This window comes from Mercenaria mercenaria, chromosome 3 (genome assembly GCF_021730395.1).
Source record: "Mercenaria mercenaria strain notata chromosome 3, MADL_Memer_1, whole genome shotgun sequence".
Classification (NCBI taxonomy): Eukaryota; Metazoa; Mollusca; class Bivalvia; order Venerida; family Veneridae; genus Mercenaria; species Mercenaria mercenaria.
In genome coordinates, this window is record NC_069363.1 from 72,685,011 (window position 1) to 72,706,097 (window position 21,087).

Below are 21,087 nucleotides of genomic sequence, written 5' to 3' on the forward strand. Positions count from 1 at the left end.
AAAGACTGCTACGGTACAAGTTTAGACATGACCTTTTTTGACAACTTCCGTTACTTACGGCACATTTTTGCAGGCAGAAAAAGTTGTTTTAGAGGGTCTGAGTGTTTTTCTAGACAGTTGTTTTTTCTCTCTGTAAAATATCGATTTTTGAAAATGGGAATCGATAATCGATCGACCAAAAAATATCGTTGATACATCGATATCGTTTCTATCGATGACAGCCCTACAACTAGATTCCCACGGGCAACATGTCGAGCCCGCCAGCTGTCAAAAGGACTGGGAATTGCACACGACACTTTCTCATTGAGACAAACATTTATGCCAAATAAAAAAGGATTGTAAAAAGTTAGAATATAAATTATTTATAGAGACAACAAGGGAAAAAAATCTTTTAAAAAAGGTTTATACAAAAATCCTTACTATTGGAGATAGATTAAAATACACCTCAAAGTTGGATGTAACATGCATGTTGTACTACAGAAAAGTGATCTTGATTTTTCCCTATGACCAGTTGTAAAAAAGTTACAATATAAGCTATTTATAGTAAAAACAAAGGGAAGTAATTCTAGATTCTTGCGCATGACATTCCGTCTCCTGATGGTGAACAATTGTGCCAAGTTTCATCGAGTTCCCTCTATGCATAAAAAGCGGGAAGCATGCACACACATACAGCGAACAGTCATTTGGACGACTATGTCTTCGCTTCCACAAGCTGGCTCAACAAAAATCATTTTATGAATAAATGGCCGCCAGCGAGTAAAATTATTAAACAGCAATGTTACTATCTTTCTAGAAATAAAATGTGATATTAAAATGTTCGAAACATTTAATAATTCAAAATCAGCAAAAAATGTGTAGATCTCTTTAATCATGGTGAAATATCTTAAAAACATGAACACTGGGACCGATACATTTTATGTCACTGTATTAAAGACCATTATGTTACTATGATATATTAATATAAAGAAAATGTCATCAAAATTGTGATTTTCCCACTACTACAAAATTAGTTACTGCGGCAATTTATCAACTGTTGAAAACGTAAAAGCCTGAATAACAGTTACAGAATTTGACAATCTACCTATCTGCCGTTGACGTCTAACCCCTTTCGGGAACGTAGACGTAGACAATTCACTTACCTGGATTTAAATAAAGTGATGAAAAAAGGGTATGGAACGAAAAATAAGCAAGCCAGGGAAGCTACTGTTAACCACCTGATCAGACTTACCCTCCAACAAACCCAAGGTTTATATGCAAAACTGTAGAAACTCCTTATTGTACAGGGCTTTTCATAAGGAAATTGGGAAGAGGCCTTGGCCTTTCGAATTGGGAAATTTATGCGCGATAACTGTCCATTTTGGGAAAAATTATTAACTGGAAGTAAACATTGAAAGTTGAAGCAAATTTATCTCCCTTGAAACATGGACTAAAATCCAGGCCATGGAACATAATGTATAAGACTGGCAATGTGTCACAACTGGTTCTGTGGGCTGTTAGGCTATTGTGCAACAAAAAATCAATACCGGACAAACGCTTCTTCTGGACTAAAATGTAAACAAAACCTTAATCATCTGTTGCATGATTTGGGGAAATTTTACCTGCATTTTGGGAAATACCTCTGCCACAGTTGGGAAAAAATAGTATATTTTTGGATTGGGAAGAGGCCTCTAAAAATGAAAAGCCCTGATTGTAAAAGCAGAAATTTCGCGAGGGTTTTATTTTTGCTATCATCGCGAAGTCCCTCACCACAAGACAATGTGGGAGACATAATTATCAAAGCTCTGAATGCTAAAGGGATAGGTAACATTAAAGAAAACATACCTCAGCCCAGTCACTGACATGTCATCCTTCTGTGCACGACCAAATGTTCTACTACTTGCACCTTTAAAAACCGCTGGGCGCGAGACTGGAGCATCCTGTAATTGGTCAATAACTTGTCTGTCTGTAATCTCTGTTCCATATGTTGGATACATACCATCTGAAAGTCAAAACTGGGTAATCAAAATGGTTATAAGCAGTAAAGCAATTCATTAATAGCTATGACAAAAAGTTGAGTATCAAGTATAAGATTCATAATGCAGGTAATACCACCATACTTAAATCCCAATTAGTATTAATGTGACAATGTTAAACTGTATCAATGTGTACTGCATGCATGTAATGTATATAAGAAGAATTTAAGTTTTTACAATTACATGTGAAAAAATATTGAACTGAATTTCCAAAGCCTGGGTTGTGTATTACTATAACACAGTTCTTTTTCAGATAACAGGGCTTCCATTAGGATTCAATTTCATGGAGTCAGGACTGCCTAACATTCAGATTTTGGAGTCCTCATATTTTCTTGGGAGTCCTACGTAGTATCACTTTGTACAATGACCTTCAATATCATCATTACTATCATCATCATATCTAATTGGTTCAGAACAATGTGTAAAGTAATATAATAAAAGGACCACTAGAATGATTAGAAAACATTTTATTTAACAAGAAATATTTTACTGTTTTATTATTACGTATAGCAACAATCAGCATTTTATTAAAATCAAGACTTACTGTTGTTCAGCTACATAACGAAAATCCACTTTAAAAAATCTAAAGTACATTTTACTTGGAGTAGAATTGTGTCAAATTACGTCATTCACTTGGCAATACTCAACCAGTTAACTTTCATCCCACATCAAAGAAAATCAATAAAGGAAAATTTTGCCGACACCTCCCTTTGAAGCCACGTGCTGGTGTCATCAAAATGTGTCAAAGATATCAGTTCTTAATAGGAGAAAAATTGAATGTTTTGTTCTGTTTTTTTTTTTCTCTAAAAATACTGTAAAAATTGGATTTATCATTCACGAAAATCCAAAGTAAGTAGCAAATTTATTACCGATCGAAAATTTTTTTAATTTAAACTGGATGTGAAATGTCATTTGCTAGAAGAAAATAGTTACTTGCTGAGGTTTTTTGTGCTGAAACTATCGATATATTTTCCACAATTAGTTACTTTGTCTTCCGACTTTGGAGCTTTCACCAACTTAATCCGAGCCAAATGCATGTAATGTTTTATTGTCGGCAATTAGCGCCTTCTAAACATGTCAACTGATCTGGATAACGGTTTACATTTACAGACAGTCTCTATCAAACACGATGATTTTACACTAGTCTCACACTTCAAACACTGCCGGCAGTTTTTACGAAGCTGTATCAAGAGTTAAACCGCTTTGATTAAATTCAGTTCATTCAAATGAAGTTACGTCACGGTGTATTGATTTTGTCGTCCTTTGAAAATATCGAAAGTCCTTGGTACGCCTCTGACTTTGTGTATTGGCGTACAGATCATAATTTTTGGCGTATTTTACGCCGGGACGCCGCTTAATGGAAGCCCTGAGATAAGTAAAAACCTGGGCACTGTGGCATACTACGCATAAATGATAGGTGTACAGCAAAACAGGAATGGAAACACACGTTCACAAATAATTCAAAGTTCTATCTTCAAACCCTGCACAAAGTTGTTAACAAACACTTGGTAAAAGCAAAATATACCTTCTTTCCTATTTAGTTTAACTTCAACTCTCTTGTTGACCAGTTTTTCTAGCTTGTCTGGTCCAGCAGATTGTGGTAGATTAACGATCTTGCACAGAATACACTGTTGAGGGAGACCACATAAACTAGGTGGAAGCACTTTCAAATCATTTACCGATTTCATCACAGAGTCTCCAAAATCAACGAAAGCTACTTCTGCCTTGCCTCCCGAAACTGACGTTACCATCCCTCTGTACCATCCACCATCAACGTACTGGGTACAACATACACTTCCTACTTCCGCTTTCAACAATGTTTCTCCTGCTCTCTTCTCAAAAAATGAGTTAAGATCCGTTTGTAATTTTGCTACTTTTTCAACAGGTGTGCTTGTAAGTTGTCCATAAATGTAGAGTGATTTAACAGCAGTGAAGCACAAGTTATATGTTGATCCAACTGACACTTCTGGCGGGCAAAGTGTCGGAGCAGCAGCAACTGGCTGAGGTCTTTGCTTGGACTGTAATGGCATTTTTCCAGAAACTAAATCTGATCCACACGATAATTCAGCATTTAAATCCCTTTCTACTCCATTTTCTGTTTCATACAGGTCTACCTGATGTATGCATCCTTTCTTAGATGACACCTTGGCAACTAGAGCACTCTTCTCTGCGATAGCTTTAAACCTTTCAATGTCAGGTGTTTTCCAATGACTCTGATCAGTTTTGTTCATGTCTATAGTACACTGCACAGCCTGTGCTGGTTGCAATTTAAAGTTAGGATCAGTATTTCTCAACTGACTTGGTTGAACTTCTTCAATAAATCCAAAGTCTACAGCTGCAACAACTGTCTTTCCAACTTCTGCTGTAACAACCTCCCCTCTATACCAACTTCCATCACTAAACTTGGCAAGACACGGATACCCCTGATACAGGTTTGTCAACTTATCATAGTTGTGGGCTACTTCATCAACTGCTTGCATTAGCTTATCAAGATTACTTGCATTCCCAAGAAGCTGCACATAAAACTGTCCTGGATGTTCTACATGTGATAAACAGACATCATAGATTCCATCAACCTGCATTGCCACTGAAGTATAGCTCTGCCACATTTTTGTTGCACTTTTGGCCTGCACAGTCTGAGTTGTAACTTTTGACATATTTAATATCTTCTCTACCGATTTGATCTCTACAACATATCCTGAATTAGCACTTCCAGACAAAACTTTCAAGACTGATGGACCATCATCCTCTGCCAGCTTATGTAGTTTGTCTTCAATAGCTTGACTTTCAACTTTATAAGAGCATGGTACAGCTTGCATAGGAAGCATGCAGAGAGCTTGTGGCAATGTAAAAAGCTCAGATGTGCGCTTTTCTTCCTTATTACCATAGTCCACGAAAAATACTGAACAAGAGCCACCCTGAACATTTTTAACAATGCCCCGATAAAAAGCACCATCATCACTAAAACACGCAGCACACACTTGACCATTTGTCGGATTTACAATGTCACCAGTTGAAGGTAGGTCTTCAGCGAAACATGCACCAATATCAGCCATTAGTGAATTCAGATCAGTCTCATGGCTCTTTAACTGCACCCAGAACTTTCTGGCTGACTCCACATATGCAACATACACTTCATACTCTAAACCAATTGATAGATTCTGTAGTTTCAGGGATTGGCTTGAACTTGGTGCTGGTCTAACGAAAATTGGTGTATTGGGTGCATCATTGTTGTACAATTTAACTGTGTAAACTTCATTATTCGCATCAGAATTGTCAGTCCCCATTATTTCACAGGTAAATTCTCCACTATGCAGCATGGTTTCAATTTTCTTCTTTTCCTCATCTGTCCAAACTCCACTCAAAGGTGTACAATCACTAACAACACATTTTGTTGAAAGTGCCGGAATTGCAAGAACATAATCTGGAGCTGCACGCATATCAGTCATTTTGACAATTTCAGTGTTACCATAATCAATGAAAAAAACTTTCAATGAATGGCCCAAATTTTGTAGAACTCTTGCTCTGTACCAGCTCTTGTCTTCATGAAATAGAGCCAAACACAAATCTCCAACGTTACATCCAGATATTTGAGCGGCAAGACCATTTTCTACACTTTCAGTAACCCTTTCTGCGAGTGTGTCTGCTTGACCACCAATATCACCAACTTGACAAAATATTTGACATTCCGAATCAATGAATTCCAAGTGGGTCACGAAAACCGGTGCTTTACTACCAACTTTTAGAAGTGCCATATCTGTAACGAAAACGTGCGAAACGATTTGTTTGTTTTAAGACATGAATTCATAGCATACAGTCTAATATTTGACTCGATTCATCACGCTATTGACATTTCTAACACAATTTACTGCTTGCATTCCTCGAAAGTCTGCATCTGTACCACGTGAGCAACTCCCGCGAATATTTCTACCGACGAATAAATATAACCACCGTTGTCATCATGTTTTGTCGTATTAAATCATAGTTCACAAATCGGATGTGTAATGTTTTGCTCTCTGAAATTTGGCTGGACATTGGTTCAAGTGCAAGATTACTCTAATAACAGAAAGTAATGGTTTGTGTGTCCATGGCAATGCTGTCCATGCTTAGCCTATCTAGACCCGACAGAATACAATTGGCTCATTGCCCTAAAATATTCCGCGAACTCCATGTAGAACTTTTTACCACCAGACTCTTACATGAATATCCTTTATGCGAGACAAATTTGGATCTGACAATCACTGCTCTTCATAACGTTGTGCGAAGGGGATGATTTTCCTTTTGGTCTAGGCTACTGCAGGCAGAACTCAACCACCGTGTTTTCATACGCAGCGGCGATACAGTTGCTATGAAACTTGCATATGAAATTTATAGTTTGCTGTCGGTAATTGAAGGCGATGAATATTCTATCATGACAGACATGTTGAGCACTTCTCGAAGTCGGTTTGTGCACAGAACATCGATTTAGCAACTCCTCGGGCTTCTTCCGTGGAGCCGCATGCAGGAAGCACTGGACACTGAAATTCAGGTCGGGCCAAATTAGAACTCTAACAAAAAATGTTGACATGAATAATGATGTCATTGTGTCCTGCAAAGACAAAATAGTTGATGAATTATATAAACTAAAACAGTACATTGATAAAGGTCTATTGATGAGCTTAAGTAGTCAAATTTCAAACATAACTGACAAACTTACGTCCCTTGAAGGTCTACAGAACTCGGATGCTGTCTTCTTTGCCAGCAAGCTGGGAGTCCATGATACAAGTTACAGTGGAACCATGTTGCTAGATTCTCGAACTAGCGCTCCAGAAGATTTATGTAGCTTTGGAAATGTCTTATTGAGCACTGTGTCTCAATTCGAACATTAACTCAGTTCCAGCCGGCTCAACCGACGATACACAAGACTTTAGATTAGGAGTGAATGATAAAACTCCGAAGTATCCGTGGCAGTTGCACCTAGCGAGCTCCAAATCATAAAAAAGTATACTCTAACTTTGCCGAGACATTAAATTCGAATGTTGCTATCAAATGTGATATTTTTACCAGAACTAGATGAGAGGTCCCGGTAGACCTATATTCCCAGGGCAAACATTATAATTTATAATCAGTTATCGGAATACATTAGACTTTGCACAGCTAATATCTGACATAGGAACTCCATCTAATGCTAAATACATGGTATCCCGGTACGAATTACTAGCCGCGACTCCAAAGATTATGCAGATCAAAACTTCTACAAAACGAAAGTCGAAGCGTTTCTTTGTGAGAGGGTATAAAACTCGGTCAACGAATCTGACATTTAAGTGTACGTTAATCAAGGGGATCCTAAAAAACAAAGACAAATATCAAACAGGGAATGCCACGCACCAAAAACGCAGCCTCCTCAAAACGAAACCCACAACTAGCGGACGCATGCACCGCACACACACACACACACACACACACACACACACACAGTCAACACATTAGGACAAAACGAACAAACAAAGGAACACACACACACACACACACACACATTAGGATAAAACGAACAAACAAAGGAACACAGTGGGGCACCGCCTTGGAACGGTCAGTGGCAAAATGTCACATGTGTGATAATTTTTCCATTCGGCGACAACGTATACTGCTCTCCACGGCTCTCTAAATAGGCGACGCAATACTCGAAGGACTCCGGAGTCACAGCGCTACGACGATTATCAAACATCTCATTCTGCATTCAGACTTAAGTGACTTGACTAAAATATGACTTTTTTATGGATAAATAATGTTTATGAAACTGTTCTGTAAGTGCACTCCGTATATACCTAATGAATCTGTAAGTTGTAGTTACTTATATGGTCACCTGATATCAGAGCACTGGCTCTACAACAGAAATTTGTCTGTTATAGTTATTACTCGGAGAATGGTACCGTGATAGTTTAAGCGGTTGAAAGAGTTTATTTCTGACCGTGACTAAGTCAACACTATTGATATACACTAAGGACAATTTCTAACCCGTCACTTTTTAAATTCAATTTTCTAGAATATGGTTCAATGTATTACTTTGAAACTATACATACAGATGTTTGGCTACAGTAGCTGTACAGAAATTTTAAAATCTTTCAATTGTGATGATCCAGCAGTTTTGCGCCTGGTACGTGCACGATTAATGGTTAAAATGAATATCCAAGAGCGCGATAGCGCAATCGGCATGTTACAAGCCGGATTTTCACTCAGACACATAAGTAAATCGAATTTTGTCTCTATAACGATATTTTGACTGTAAGTATTTACAAAATTAATCTATTCACAATAAATTATGCCTTTGGCTTACATGTGTCCATCACGGCTAGCCTTCGGCAAAAGTTTCAGCGCACATGACGAGTTGATGACGAGCCCAGGCAGACTCGCAGAAGAGTGACAATGCCTGCATAGCATGCGCGGATCGTTACAGAACATCTTCGAGATAGTTTCAAGACCGCGACGTGCACTACAAGGGCAACCAATGGAACGCATGGTGGACTCGTAAATCGACAAACAGGCGCCAGGCGGCTCCGCGAACATAGAATAAAGAGATAGGCGGTCATTCAGGGGACTTAATTTGACACCACGTTACCGACAACAGCCGGGAGGGATGGGCCCGTCGGCACCAGCGTATGACACGGGCTGAGTGGTCAAATGTCCTGTTCACGGATGGGATAAGGATTTAACCTGTATCTCAACGACGAAAGGATGCGAGTCTACAGACGTCGTGGTGAATGATTAAGCGACGCGTGTGTGTTTCAACGAGACCAGTATGGTGGAGGTTCCGTGATGATATGGGCCGGAGTGTCGTTATACACCAAGACAGACGCGGGAACCTTAATGCAGCTAGGTCAGTCGGGGAACCAAGATATTCCGCTGGTACCTACAGTCGGGGAACTTTCCCGTTCGGGAAAGTTGGGGATTCCCCTTTTCACTTTCCCGATCGGGAAATATTGATTGAAAAATTTCCCGATCGGGAAAGAAAATGCCTTTTTTTTGTACTTCAACGCTTTGAAGTGATTCAAAAGGTGGCTAAATTTTCTTGTTGAAATAAAAACATCGATGTCACTATTCATTTTCTTAGTTATATCATTTCCCATAAAGTGATTATTGTTTCATTAAAAATTCTAAAAAAAAGTTGTTTTCAGAAATTCAAGCCGATGCTGAAAATCTAACCCGCCAGTTTTTGGTGGTATGTCTTCTTATATATGAATGCAGAATGAAAAGGTTATTATCAACACCGAGTTCTTGCATAAAACTGAAAGTAAAGTGTGTCAAATTTAGAAATACATATATGTCAGCATATAATAGAAATTGTCATTACTTTCCTGTTCGGGATATGTTCAAAACGGGAAAGTGCTGAAAATGGTAAGTTTTCTTAAATATCCTTCAACTTTGAGCTTGAATATCTCAAAGACGACAATGTTTTAAACGTTTGCCCTCGGAAGAATTTTAGATCATTGTTTTAAGAATGGATTAAAGCAATTAATATGTACCTCCAACGTATTCTGTGATGCCCGGAGCCCATACACCATGGTATATAAAAACTGGGCATTTTCTTTCCCGATCGGGAAATTTTTCAATCAATATTTCCCGATCGGGAAAGTGAAAAGGGGAATCCCAAACTTTCCCGAAGGAGAAAGTTCCCCGACTGTAGGTATCAGCGGAATATCTTGGTCCCTGTCGCAATTCCGCACATAAGAGCCGCTGGACATGGCATGCAATTGCTGCAAGACGGAAGACAGGCTCATACCACACGCACGACACAGATATGAACGTTCGGCAGCTGCCTTTCCCGCCTAAGTCTACGGATCTCAATGTTACTGAGCACCTGTGGGTCGAGCTGAACAGGCGAGTACGGAGTCGACCCGCAGCCCCTCGCAATTTCTGTGAACTTGAACAGACCCTTGTGCAGGAATAGACGAAAATTCCCTTATGCATCCGGAACTACGTGCTATTGAAGATGCAGAGGTTTGTGCATGTTTGTGAATTCGGATTTTACAGTGATATTTTTATTTGTTAAGTTTTATATCTATATGTTTATCCATTGGAATTAAATTATGGGGACTGAAGTAAGTCTAATGTGTTAAATTATTTATATTCAAAATTTGAACGAAATTCATTCCACAAATAATCGAACTACATGACATATATAGGTGTCAGATTAGATATGGCCCTACGTGTGTAACGATCCTACAGAGTTTTCCCTTCAAAGTTACACTGGAAAAGAATTTTGCACAAGTTTATGAACTTGAATCAATGATTAAGAAAGAATGGCAAGGATAAGGAAACGTTTCTCTACATCAAACTGTGATAATATGTTTAACTTAAAGTACAGTTTAGCAAATGCAACAATTATATGCCTGCCACTGCTGTAGAAGTAATGGATAGATTTTTCCCTTTTAAAATAAAAGTGAATATTGCCTCTTATGTGGCATGTTTGTTGATGATTTTATTACGGTTCACTTACTTCATTTATGGATTTCTCTCAGAACACAATTACAACTGAGAAAGGCATTGTGGGAAACTGTATTTTTCATTGCAGGTGAAAATACTTATGTTAGAATTATTTTGAAAGATCCACTTTTACAAATTTGCGACCCTTTCATGTCTTCCTGACCATGGGTTAGACACAATGCAGAAACGTCCTGACTGACTGTAAAGCCTCGTTCCCATGTAAAGATTAGAGATGTGAACTTTAGTGTAGTATTAATTAATTTCGTTTCGACAAGGTGTATTAAAATGGACGTTCCGCTACTTGATGTTTCATTATTATATTATATTATATATATATAATGTTTTATTATATATTGTTTATTGTTTTACTCAAGCTGTGCGTATGGAGAGAGATAAATAAACTATTTGAATTGAATTGAATTGTATTTAGATCGTATTCTTCCAGTGTGTATACATGGAAGAGACTGAAATAAAATAATAAAACGCTAGTAGCATTTTCATGCTATCAACATATCTACCCTTTGAAAGAAATATATTTATTTTTTTTTTTTTTGTGAAAAGAATTTCAGTATCCTAAAAAATGTTCATTTTCAATAATTCAAACTGAAATAGTTTTTCCACCCGCGACAGTACGATGGCGAAGTGCGACAATGCGACGGTGACATTACGATGGTGAAGCGAGACAGTATACGATGGCGAAGCGCGACTGTCTCCATTGTAGCGACTGTCTCCATCGTACTGTCGCACCTTGCCAACGTACTGTCTTGTTGTCGCTATCGTACTGTCGCGCTTCGCCTTCGAAAGATGTAATATTCATTTAGATCATTAGCTTTTTTCTTTAAAATTAGAACAATGAAACGTTTCTATGCCTCCTGGATTACAATGTGTTAGTGGGTGACAACTTGTGAATAATTCTTAGTTTCAAGAAGACTACGCAATACCTTCCAATACTGTTTCAGATTTGTGTTACTATATTTTGCAGAAGTACTCTGAATATATTCTGTAGATAAAATACTGAAATGAAGGAAAAAGAATTGTTTGAGCACATAAAAAATAAAAATAAGAGGGATACTATTAATACAAACAAGGAAACGCTAATTCTTCTCCGTATATTAAATAAAAATACACTCAGACCAGCATACGAACTGTACCTAATCCTCACACAATAATTTTACTCTAATTAATTCGACATTTTCTTCGTTGAAATTTACTAAATTTCAACACAGCAAAGGATAAAAGGTGGTATAATTGCAATTTAGGTTTTTGATTTACAATGGTGCACGCTTTCCATATCCGCCATCATTAAAAAATGGTTAGCTAAGAAAAATTGAAATCGCTAACTTCAGGACACGAGTAGAATAGGGAGTGTGAAAACCAAAAGCATACGTAATAAGTACCTCTATTAATCATTCCATCAAGCAGCTTTCATAATAAATTTAGAAATTTTATTTCTTAACATATAGTTATTTTAATGTCGACATTTTTTGACTTTTGGTAGCTGTTTACTTTAAAACTTTTTAATATTTTAAAACATTTACACATGTACTTAAGTACTAAATGGACATTTGGTGTTCCACATTCTAAAATTTGGGCGGCAACACACACTTTCATATGTATAAAGGGGTTTTCACAAATGAAAAAAATATTGACTGAATAGCGATCAGTGCAGACCATGATCAGGGATGTGCAGGCTGGTCTGCACTGGTCGCAAAGGCAAAATCACTTGACGCTAGCAGGCGAAGGGTTAATAACATAATTTCGATGTTGGACAGTTATTCAGCCAGCATACTTAATGAAACTAGAAGGAATGTTAAAACAAAACAATATAGATGAAATAATGAAATCATATAATATATCTTATTCTATGTATACAAACATTTTGGGAAAGGAATCAGCAAGATAAAAGTTTGAATATGATGTATATACATGTACTCCCGATATGAGAATATTTTTGAACATGAAAAACCAAAGTATGAATACCTTTATGTTAATTTTAACATTTATTTCAGTTTAGAATCGACACTTACTTAACCTGCGTGTATATAATTGTCGGTGTACTTCAAACCTCTCAAAAGAAAATTACGGATCACCTGTTTACAAATGTATTCATGTTACGAAAATAATCGTTGTTTAAAAGTCTTTATGATAAAATAGAGGCATTTATTATATACGAGCAAAATGCCTAAAACAAACAAACAAATTTATAAAAATGTAAGAAAATATGTGACGACATAGTTCGTTTTTGTTAAAATCTCGATACATTTTTAAAGTAGCCTTAGCCTACATTTCAATGATCTTGTCAATAATTCAAAAAAGATATTAACAATGTATCATGTTGCACTTCACGATTATTATAGCATAGTGAAGTACAAACAACAGGTCTATGTGCATATAAATAAGCAAGAATGACTTATTTCCGATACTAATATATGTTTGTCTCATTGCCAAGAGAATAAGAGAATAGAAGGGTCTTATAAAATTCAATTGTATTAGGTAAGTCGATTTTTTTTTATAAAAGTCGCGGCTTTAGCATATTTTTTCCAAAAAGAGTGCAGAAAGACGGCTTCGCGTGTATCGGTGCTATACACCGGGCACGTTAAAGAGCCAGACTGTCTATTCGCAAAGAGCTAAGCTAAGTTAACCGGACAGGCCTGTATCTAAAAGGATTTTGTTTTGAGAGCTTTGTCTCACTCTGTCCCTCTGGGCACTGAGATCGCTCTGTCTCTGTACTAGTAGAGGGAGAATTTGGCGCCATGAGTGCCTGCCTTTGTATCAGGAAAAGGGGCGCTACATATGGTGGCTAATTTCTGCCATTTCGTGTTGGTGTGTTGGCGGGGCGAAAACACGGCAACACGACATATACCTAATTTAGACACATTTTACGCGAAAACACGACTTTTAATCATACTATGCATTTGTGTGTTCGAAGAGAAAGTGTCACCTTGATAATTTGGCGAATTGTTTTCTTTAGACCCATGGATATATAATTATATTTGAAGAGTATCTTTCAGAGGTTCAAATGTACATTAGAATCACCACAACCAGTGAGATAAAAAAAATCAAATGTGTGTAGTAGGTATTTATTTAAATTATTTATTTTAGGTAGACTATTCAGTTTGCTTTCCGAATCGGGCGTATATAAGTCTGATGAACTATAAGATGGTGTGTGAGTTATCCACCTTCAAACAACGATCTGTCAGCATGTTTATTTCAGAAAAGAATAAATGTCTGAATGTGAAAGCAAAGAATCAATTTTGGAAATTGACAAATTAATTGTTTGTTCACTTTAGATTTATAATTTTGTCAAAATTCTTTAAATATTTAGATATTTCAAACAGGTACAATAAATCAAAGACATTTTTTTTTTGGTGTACGCTCCGTTACTTAATTAGTTACACCTTGCTTGTTACTTTTATTACCTTTTAAGGCAAATAATCTAGAAACCATACTAGGGGGTAATAAAATTGTACTAATGGGGGCGGATAGCGGGTATTTTGCATTTTTATGACATTGTACACAATAAACATGTTTCGTTGACAAAAAGGGGACATTTAACTACAACAATAAAATAAAAATCCATACAATAGTAATGATGATAATGTTTATTCTTTAATTAAACAAATTATGCTTTTTGCCGGCTACTTCAATTTAAATTTTTACCTCGCAACAAATAAAGTTTCTTAAATATTTTAATTGCTCATGTTTAATTATGTAATTCGAAGTAACGTAATCCTACTGCAAAGGAATAAATGGCATAATCGTGCACTGATCTCCAGATTTTGACAAAAAAACTGATCTTTCTTTAAAATGGCCATCGGCACCGGCCCTGGACCCAAGCCTGTACACTGAATTAGAAAAAATAATTACATATACGCGTGGGCCTTAATGAAGATTAACTTATTCAAATAAGTTTCCTCGTTAATAAGAGATTCGATTTTATTATTATGATATTGTCCTTATAGAATTTTAAACGTATGACAAGAGCACAACCTTATCATAGAACCATTCTTCTTCGCTGGGTACACATACAATAAATTGATTGTAATTCTGTACTGTCGTCGGACAGAATTAATATCAAGTATATCAAATATTTGTCCTGCAATTTTATAATAATGTTGATATCGTCCATATGTGTATATATTGGCTAACAGCTAACCCGCCACTTCGTACTCACAATATCTTCGCAGTAAAACAGAGCAGAGTTATCAAAATTAAAAAAAGTAATAATGATAATGTGAAAAACACAGACGTAACAGATTTGGTCATTATCAAAAAAATATTCTTATCATTCTAGTAAGAAATTGCTTTGATACATTATGAAAAAATACAATTAGTTTGATATTCGACGTTCGTATTTCGATATTTTTTATGTAACAAAATGGTATTCGGCCGAAATATACGTAGAATATAAGTCAATTTTTATTATTAAACTTGTATTTTCTAGTTGTTTTTGTATATTTTTGCATGCAGTTATGTTGTGTTCAGTTCAGTACGTAATTGTTGTGCGCATGTCTAACGAAAGATATTTGTCGTGTTTTCGAATTTTTGTGTCGGCGGGGCGAAAACACGAAAACTCGACAAATAAGGTATTTGTCGTGTTTTGAAAACACGAACTTTTGACTCGACAAATATGGCATTTGTCGTATTTTCATGTTGGCGGGGCGAAAACGAATTTGTCGAGATTTCGTGTTTTCGTGTCGGCGGGGCGAAAACACGAAAAAACAACAGCACGACAAATAAAGGGCGCCAATACGACATATTCATGCCCGCCAACACGAAAACTCGACAAATAAATATGTCGTGTCGGCGCCCTGTAAACATCGTGTTTTCATCTAAAATTTGTCGTGTTTTCGCCCCGCCAACACGAAATGGCAGAAATCAGCCACCACAGCTATATTATACTTAATCATTATTCAGGGGACGAAAATGAAAGCTAAATCATAAGAATTTAAACTCTTGAGGATCAGCTTTTTTTTGTTGTTGTACAGTTACGATTTATATGTGCTTGTATTGGTATATCTTTGTTTCGTTTTTGTCTTGGCATGTCTTGACTATTTTCGCATATTTCTGTCTCAGTATGTGTTCGTCTTGGTATATGTTTGTCTCAGACGTCAGGGCATCTTGTCTGTCTCGGTTATATGTTCGTGTTGATATAATTTATTATGTTTGTCTCAGTAGTGGTGTCTTTGTCTTGGTATAACTTTGCTTTGGTATATGTCTACTAATGATACATATACATACAAACAGAACTTTGATTTGACAGGTGAAAATGACTCCAATAAGGATATTGTGTCTACTTGTATGTATTGAACTGACACATGGATGCCTTCGTGTTGGTACTGGTAGCGGTGGAGGGGACACTGTGGTAGGAAGCAATAGTGGAGACAATGGACAAGACAGTGGTGGTGAAAGCGGAGAATTAGGTGGTGGAACCAATGATGATGGTGATGATAGCAATAATGTCGGACTTCCAGGGTGCCCGACTATAATTGCCAGGTCTCAATGGGGAGCACGTTCACCAAAGAGCCAGACCGGGATGAAATCCACTCCATTGTACGCTGTAATTCACCATGGTGCCGGGAGTCGTTGTTATACGGAAGATAAATGTAAGAAGACGGTACAAGGATACCAAAATTATCACATGGATACTCGAAGTATGTTAGAATTACTTCCTTTTTTCTTCAAGAATTGTTTCAACTTTCTTAAGGCTTAAATCTGAATCCTTTTCGGATTTCTGTTCAGGAACTGATTTACTGAAATTTTTGAAACACAGTGCGGAACGCTGGCAGAAATGTTAAAACTATATTTTGTGAACAATGATTGGACCAAATAAGCAAATTAATTATTAACACTGTTTTCAAGTTTAGTTTTCCTTTCTTCTTCACAAATATTTGGCTTCTGACTTTATGAATTATTTTTTAAAACATTAAAAAACATTGTTTTTCGTCTCTTTTTGCGAGTTATTTATTTTTTTTACTTGCGTTTTACAATGTACTTTGAATTTCACGTTTGTTTCAGAATGGGTTGATATCGGTTATAATTTTATTGTCGGTGAGGACGGAAACGTGTACGAGGGAAGAGGTTGGGGTATAAGAGGTGCCCATGCCGGAACCGTAGATTCAAATGAAAAAAGTCTAGGTAAGTTTCAACAGGACCGCTAAACACCGACGGTTTGCGCGTTTGATATTTAAGTAGAGAGTCAGTTCTTGGGAGATCTTGTACTGGAGAAAGGGAGATATGCGATGTGTAATAGAAATTAAGACAAATGCTTTATGGGATAGTAGCAAGTACGTTCGTGGGGAAATAGGTACGCACAATAATAACATTTACGTGTTTGCCGCGGTACATAAGGTAAATTTAAGGAGCATTTATCACTGGTGTAAGAATACGTCTTTATCGTTTCATTTAGGAATATGTGTAATCGGAGACTTTAGCAGCACCGTCCCAAACTTGATTGCACAGAACACCGTGAAACAGTTGATAGCCTGTGCAGAATCTAACAAGAAATTGGCATCTACATACACTATACGCGCTCACCGTGACTTAAAGAGCACTTCCTGTCCAGGTGAACGTTTCTACGACCTCATCAAAACCTGGCACAGATATAGCGAAAGTGATGGCATTGACGTGGACAGTACAAATGATTTGAAATTTGCTACATGTCCAACTATCATTTCACGATCAGAATGGGATGCACGTGCACCGAGGAGTAGGACACCGATGAGTTCTACACCATCGTACGTACTAATTCATCACGGTACTGGAGCAGGGTGTGATACCAAGAGTGCATGCATCAGTAAAGTGCAGGCCTATCAAAAACAACATATGGATACTAACAGTAAATAACGTTAGATATTTCCAATGTTATAAAAACTTAGCTAATAAATATGATTATATTTGCAATCTACTCTCATACACACCAACCTCAATGGTTGATACAAAGAATTAATAAATACGGGGAAGAGAAATTGGACGATCTCGCGATTTACTTTTTCAAACAGGTTTAAAAACTTAATTCTTTAATCAAACAGCTGAAAAGTTCATTATTCATGTTCGTCGAAGGACTTCTGGTAACAACTTTGTAAATATACAAAAATCCCTATACATTTTCCGCTCCATGACCCAAGGTATTTGATAGGTTAGGAAACGGATATTACCGTTTAATAAGTTAGAGAGGATAAGGCTTTTGTTTTAAATATTCAAAACATAAAAAAATAATAATCATAGGCCTAATCATATCATAATGAATTGATTGCAGCGTATCTATTTGTTGTATGAAAGAAAAAACAACATACTTTTATTTCCATTCATGCATGCTGTCTTCAGTGTTTTTCTATCGCCTTTCTAATTCCATTTAAATTTGTTTTTATTTCAGATTGGTCTGATATTGGTTACAATTTTATAGTTGGCGAGGACGGTAACGTGTACGAGGGTAGGGGGTGGGGCATCACTGGTGCACATGCTGGAGTCACTCTCTATAACAAGAATAGTTTAGGTAATACCACCCGTTAGCTCATTTATGATAACTACTAGTAGATCACTTTCCCCCTCTTATTAAGGAAACAAATTATATAGAATGTGAACAGTTCAATTGTATGTATGTTTCAGGTATTTGTGTGATCGGGGACTTCAGCAACACTGTCCCAAACCTTGCTGCGCAGAGCGCCATAAAACAGTTGATTTCATGCGCAGTGGCCAACAACAAACTAACGAGCACGTACAAACTGCGTGGACACCAGGATGTGAGGAGTACAAAATGTCCAGGAACAAGTTTCTACAACCTCATCAAAACATGGAACAGATATTAACTTGTGAATTTACAGTGTTCTTTTTGGGCCATCGTTGTTTCGGCTCTTCGGCCTATGATAGTACAAGAAGCGACGCTATCATTTATATTATACTAGATTTATTTTTATTCTATTTTGTTGGTTTTAACGTCGAACCGACACAGTTATATGTCATATGGCGACTTTCCAGCTTTGGCAGTGGAGGAAGACCCCAGGTGCCCCCCTCCGTGCATTATTTCATCACGAGCGGACCTTCCGTAAGCCAGCTGGATGGCTTCCTCACATGAAGAATTCAACGCCCCGAGTGAGGCTCGAACCCACATCGATGAAGGGCAAGTGATTTGAAGTCAGCGAACTTAACCGCGCGGCCGCGGAGGCCACCTATACTAGAATTATATAGCCATTATAATAAGTATTACTATTGTGCGTGTCGTTTTATCGCAGTCATTATGACTTCAGGTCAAAATTACCATACTAAATTTTAACTTCGCGCATTCACATCGGGTCATTGTGCCATTAGGTTGATGGGCTGGGGCTGGGAACAATACCGGCATTTCGTCTTCGCATTTTATTATCCTACTACCGCAGGGCGAAATTGTGAAAAAATGATGGCCCTGACGAAACATCGTATAAAATAGTCTGAACAATCTTTCTATACATTTTGATACACGTGCACCGAGCAAATATTGGATACATAATTCAACTATAACAATGTTCAACTACTTGAATTATTTAATTTAATAGTGTCATTAACACTTACTCAAAGCGAAATTTCATTTTTATAATAATATCGAACTAGTTTATCATTTTTTGTGAACTAGCTGGGTCCGTTCTACGATGGAGAACCCACGCTTGGGGGTACAGTCGACGGCAATTATTTTATAAATTAAGTAACTGGGTCACTCGATTCAGGTAGAGTTTTTGCTTGTAACTTTTTGTTTGTTCGTTTTGGTTTTAACGCCGTTTTCAACAGTATTTCAGTTATGTAACGGTGGATAGTTGACTATGTACCTGTATAAACCTATTCTCTCATGTAATTGCCAACTTCGACACATAAGCAAAGACAGAGGACACAATGTCTTTATCAAGTTGTAAGGGAGAACAGACGCCTCGCCCGGTGAACGAACTCACGCCCCCGTGATCCGTAGACCAAAGGGGGCGGCTATATCTTGCTTATTACTGGATCATGTTGGATATCTTCGAGTTCTTTGGCATCTTGCTGCTGAATCTACTAAATTTTTGACAATAGATATTTTCATGAAATGCACAGTATTTTTGACTATGATAAATCAATATTTATCTACAACTAACGGGTTGGCAGTTCCTTTTGCATTTTATCCACTTCGACTTGAATCTGTGCCATATTTTTGCGGTCATTCAAAAATTATTTAAATCTACCAATATGTAACCACGGAAATCATGACATTTTTGATATAGAATATCATTAATTTTAGCTCGATGAATCGAAATAACATGAAAGTTCATGCACTCGGCCTGGCGTTGCTTTCAGTTACACGGTGCCTATACCACGTGACTTTTATGGCTATGTGTGGGTATAAAAAACATAAACAGCCGTCGATTCAAGGAACATTTTTCATGATAACTTTCTTAATCCTGCACCAATTTTATTCAAATAAAGACGAAGGCCCGGCCATAAGAAAGATACAATCACGGCCCATCAGTTTGAGAAGAATAAATTCGTATTTTTGTCGAAAAGTGCAACCGCGCATTTTTCAGTCAGATGGCCGACGTGCTATGTGTGGGTGCATTCTGTTAAAATCGTTTATAAAACTCTTAAAAATGCGTTCAGCGACAGGACAAATGGAACCGAGAATGTAATTTTACCTTGTTTGACAGTTGCAAAATGATCGTTAAGAAATATAGAGTATTCCTCTCGTTTTTTAAATAAATAAAAACATGCTATGTGTGGGTGCCACTAAATTTATGCTATGTGTGGGAGTAAACTCATAAAAATGATACTGTTGCTTGAGATACTTGCACTAAGTGAGTTTTAACTTACTCGTGTTACGTTCATAGAAATGAGTATCCATCTAGCATAACTGATCTTTTTTATTTTTTTTTAGAAAGTCGCTGTGTTATAGAGAATAGCGCGTCAGATTCATTGTTGTTATTGATTACGAGCGCGTGTTATCAAACATAATTATTTAAACGTTGAAACTCGGATATGTGTTTGAAGTAAAATTTATGAAAACGTTATTTCCAATCTCCTTCAGTTGTATTAATGTGTTGTTTTTTATCTTGATGCATAAACAACGTTTTTCATAAACACGCAATTGAATCAGTGTCCCTAAGGTAGTTTTAAAGGGCAGTATGTGTGACAATATAGTGTAGAGCATAGATCGTAGCCTTGGATGCTGCTCCATTGTAAACCTAGTTCGTGGTTAGTTGCAGCTAAAATGGTATTTATTGTAGCTTTGCGCTATACGTTTGAAACAACACAAATTACTACTATTACAGGGTTGTAGTTCAAACCACTTTTCAAGCATAAAGAAAGGGCTTCAATCCCTCCAACGAAAGTAAAGTACCTGCGATAGTGCATGTAAAACATTGCTATTAAATTCATACCACACACATAAAGCATGGAGTCATTTCATCAGAGTCGTTATTCATATTTAAATCACTGTACGTCAGTATTGCGTCTTAACTGTTCACACGAAAATACAAACACATAGCTAAGAAATTGACCGTCTTGACCGCGGGAAGCAAGAGGATGAAGGCATTCGGAAGAGCCTCACACTTGCTATGATCAATGAAGACTATCCTCCGGAATTATGGACTCATGTCTATACAGACGGATCAGCCACATG

General features: G+C 37.1%; 3 protein-coding genes across 9 annotated transcripts in view; 1 reads left to right on the forward strand and 2 right to left on the reverse strand.

Annotated features, from left to right (window-relative positions):
- The window catches only part of LOC123524421 (uncharacterized), a 146,787-nt gene extending 140,862 nt beyond the window's left edge, over positions 1-5,925 (reverse strand). For all 6 annotated transcript variants that reach the window (XM_045302613.2, XM_045302612.2, XM_045302610.2 and 3 more), the window contains exons 1-2: positions 3,538-5,925; positions 1,822-1,978 (exon numbers count right to left, since the gene is read on the reverse strand). In XM_045302613.2, the coding sequence (XP_045158548.2) occupies positions 1,822-1,978; positions 3,538-5,767 (2,387 nt within the window). In that variant the 5' untranslated portion in view covers positions 5,768-5,925. The remainder of the gene's footprint in view (positions 1-1,821; positions 1,979-3,537) is intronic.
- Positions 5,926-6,421: 496 nt separating this feature from the next.
- Positions 6,422-21,087, reverse strand: part of LOC123524418 (trifunctional enzyme subunit beta, mitochondrial-like) — a 150,832-nt gene continuing 136,166 nt past the window's right edge. Inside the window, exons 14-16 of the mRNA XM_053539747.1 lie at positions 12,027-12,047; positions 11,106-11,267; positions 6,422-6,529 (exon numbers count right to left, since the gene is read on the reverse strand). Coding sequence (XP_053395722.1) covers positions 6,422-6,529; positions 11,106-11,267; positions 12,027-12,047 — 291 coding nt within the window. The remainder of the gene's footprint in view (positions 6,530-11,105; positions 11,268-12,026; positions 12,048-21,087) is intronic.
- Positions 12,810-19,049, forward strand: LOC123524419 (peptidoglycan recognition protein 3-like). 2 transcript variants are annotated; one of them, XM_045302606.2, is made up of 6 exons: positions 12,810-12,965; positions 15,736-16,126; positions 16,491-16,610; positions 16,882-17,310; positions 17,848-17,967; positions 18,081-19,049. In XM_045302606.2, exons 2-6 carry the CDS (start codon positions 15,742-15,744, stop codon positions 18,278-18,280), a joined length of 1,254 nt encoding a protein of 417 aa, XP_045158541.2. In that variant the 5' UTR covers positions 12,810-12,965; positions 15,736-15,741; the 3' UTR covers positions 18,281-19,049. The 2 variants fall into 2 exon arrangements, with proteins under 2 accessions (XP_045158541.2, XP_053394853.1); XM_053538878.1 differs by lacking the exon at positions 12,810-12,965 and adding an exon at positions 13,327-13,544.

Excerpts from the sequence above, each read along its gene's own strand:
- LOC123524419 (XM_053538878.1), top strand. Across the intron at positions 16,127-16,490 it reads TTATCACATGGATACTCGAA|AATGGGTTGATATCGGTTAT; the intron begins GTATGTTAGAAT and ends CGTTTGTTTCAG. Across the intron at positions 16,611-16,881 it reads TTCAAATGAAAAAAGTCTAG|GAATATGTGTAATCGGAGAC; the intron begins GTAAGTTTCAAC and ends CGTTTCATTTAG.